We start from the raw sequence: 1,272 nt of genomic DNA on the forward strand, positions 1-1,272 counted from the left end.
TGTTACCCTCTATGTCTTCTGCTACTCCACCAGATGACAAGAGACAGGCAATGGCCACTCTCATGGCAATGATGGAGAGTCTTCGTAAGCAGAACGAAGAAAGGGACACTGAATGGCAAAGAAGAATGGACCATCTCACCGCGTCCCGTGGGTCTCAGAAGAGACTCAACGTTAAAGATGTTTCACCTTGCTCCGATGTGAATCCCTGGAGGCATGCAGAATACATGCCTTTTACCAACGGCAGGATCTTCATATCAGAAAAGATGGGGGCTGTCCTTATTGAGGAAGTTGAATTCTGGCCCAGCTTTCAGTCTTACCCAGACTGCTTCGTCCGTCTGAAGACGGAACCATCATACAAGGAGGACACAGAACCGAAGGAGGTCCTAGTACTTGACCATGAGAAAGCACAGGCTCTTTTGTCAAGTAGCCTGAAGGAGAAGGGCTTCACTAAGCAAGAAATACCCCACCTTTCTAGCTCCAGCTTCGCTAGCCTTTCCCTTTACATCGAAGGGTTTTAAGGCGGTCATGAAGGCAATAGAGGCAGGCAAAACTTGCCCTACACTCGATGAGTGTAGACCCTTATCTTTAGCCTTGCCTACGGAAGAAAAGGACTGGAAGAAAGTCCTCCTTACCTTCTCAGTCGGGAAGTTGGAGGCAGATATTGCTGGACGTCAGTTCAGCAAAAATCTCCCTAAGCTATCTGACTTTCTCTTGCGTAAGGAGCAAGAGACAAAGGAAAGACTTGCCATATCTTTGTCCTTCCAGATTTGTGTAGAGGAAATGGCAAGCAATAGCAGAACCCTGGATATGCACTTGGTCTTGGCCAATACACATATCCTTCAGATCTCGCCTCCCTATTTCTCACTATATATATATATATATATATATATATATATATATATATATATATATATATATATATATATATATATATATATATATATATATATATATATATATATATATATATATATATATATACTATATATATATATATGTGTGTGTGTGTGCGTATATATATATATATATATATATATATATATATATATATATATATATATATATATATATATATATATATATATATATATATAGATAAATGGATAAATATATATATATATATATATATATATATATATATATATATATATATATATATATATATATATATATATATATATTACATATATATATATATATATATATATATATATATATATATATATATATATACGCACACACACACACACACATATATATATATATATATAT

The 1,272-nt window shown here is 34.4% G+C and overlaps 1 protein-coding gene across 1 annotated transcript in view; it reads right to left on the bottom strand.

Moving 5' to 3' along the window:
• Positions 1 to 585: 585 nt before the first annotated feature.
• The window catches only part of LOC137640823 (uncharacterized), a 9,886-nt gene continuing 9,199 nt past the window's right edge, over positions 586 to 1,272 (bottom strand). Inside the window, exon 2 of the mRNA XM_068373292.1 lies at positions 586 to 595. Within this exon, the coding sequence (XP_068229393.1) occupies positions 586 to 595 (10 nt within the window). The remainder of the gene's footprint in view (positions 596 to 1,272) is intronic.

Source organism: Palaemon carinicauda, chromosome 5 (assembly GCF_036898095.1).
Source record: "Palaemon carinicauda isolate YSFRI2023 chromosome 5, ASM3689809v2, whole genome shotgun sequence".
NCBI classification, from domain to species: domain Eukaryota; kingdom Metazoa; phylum Arthropoda; class Malacostraca; order Decapoda; family Palaemonidae; genus Palaemon; species Palaemon carinicauda.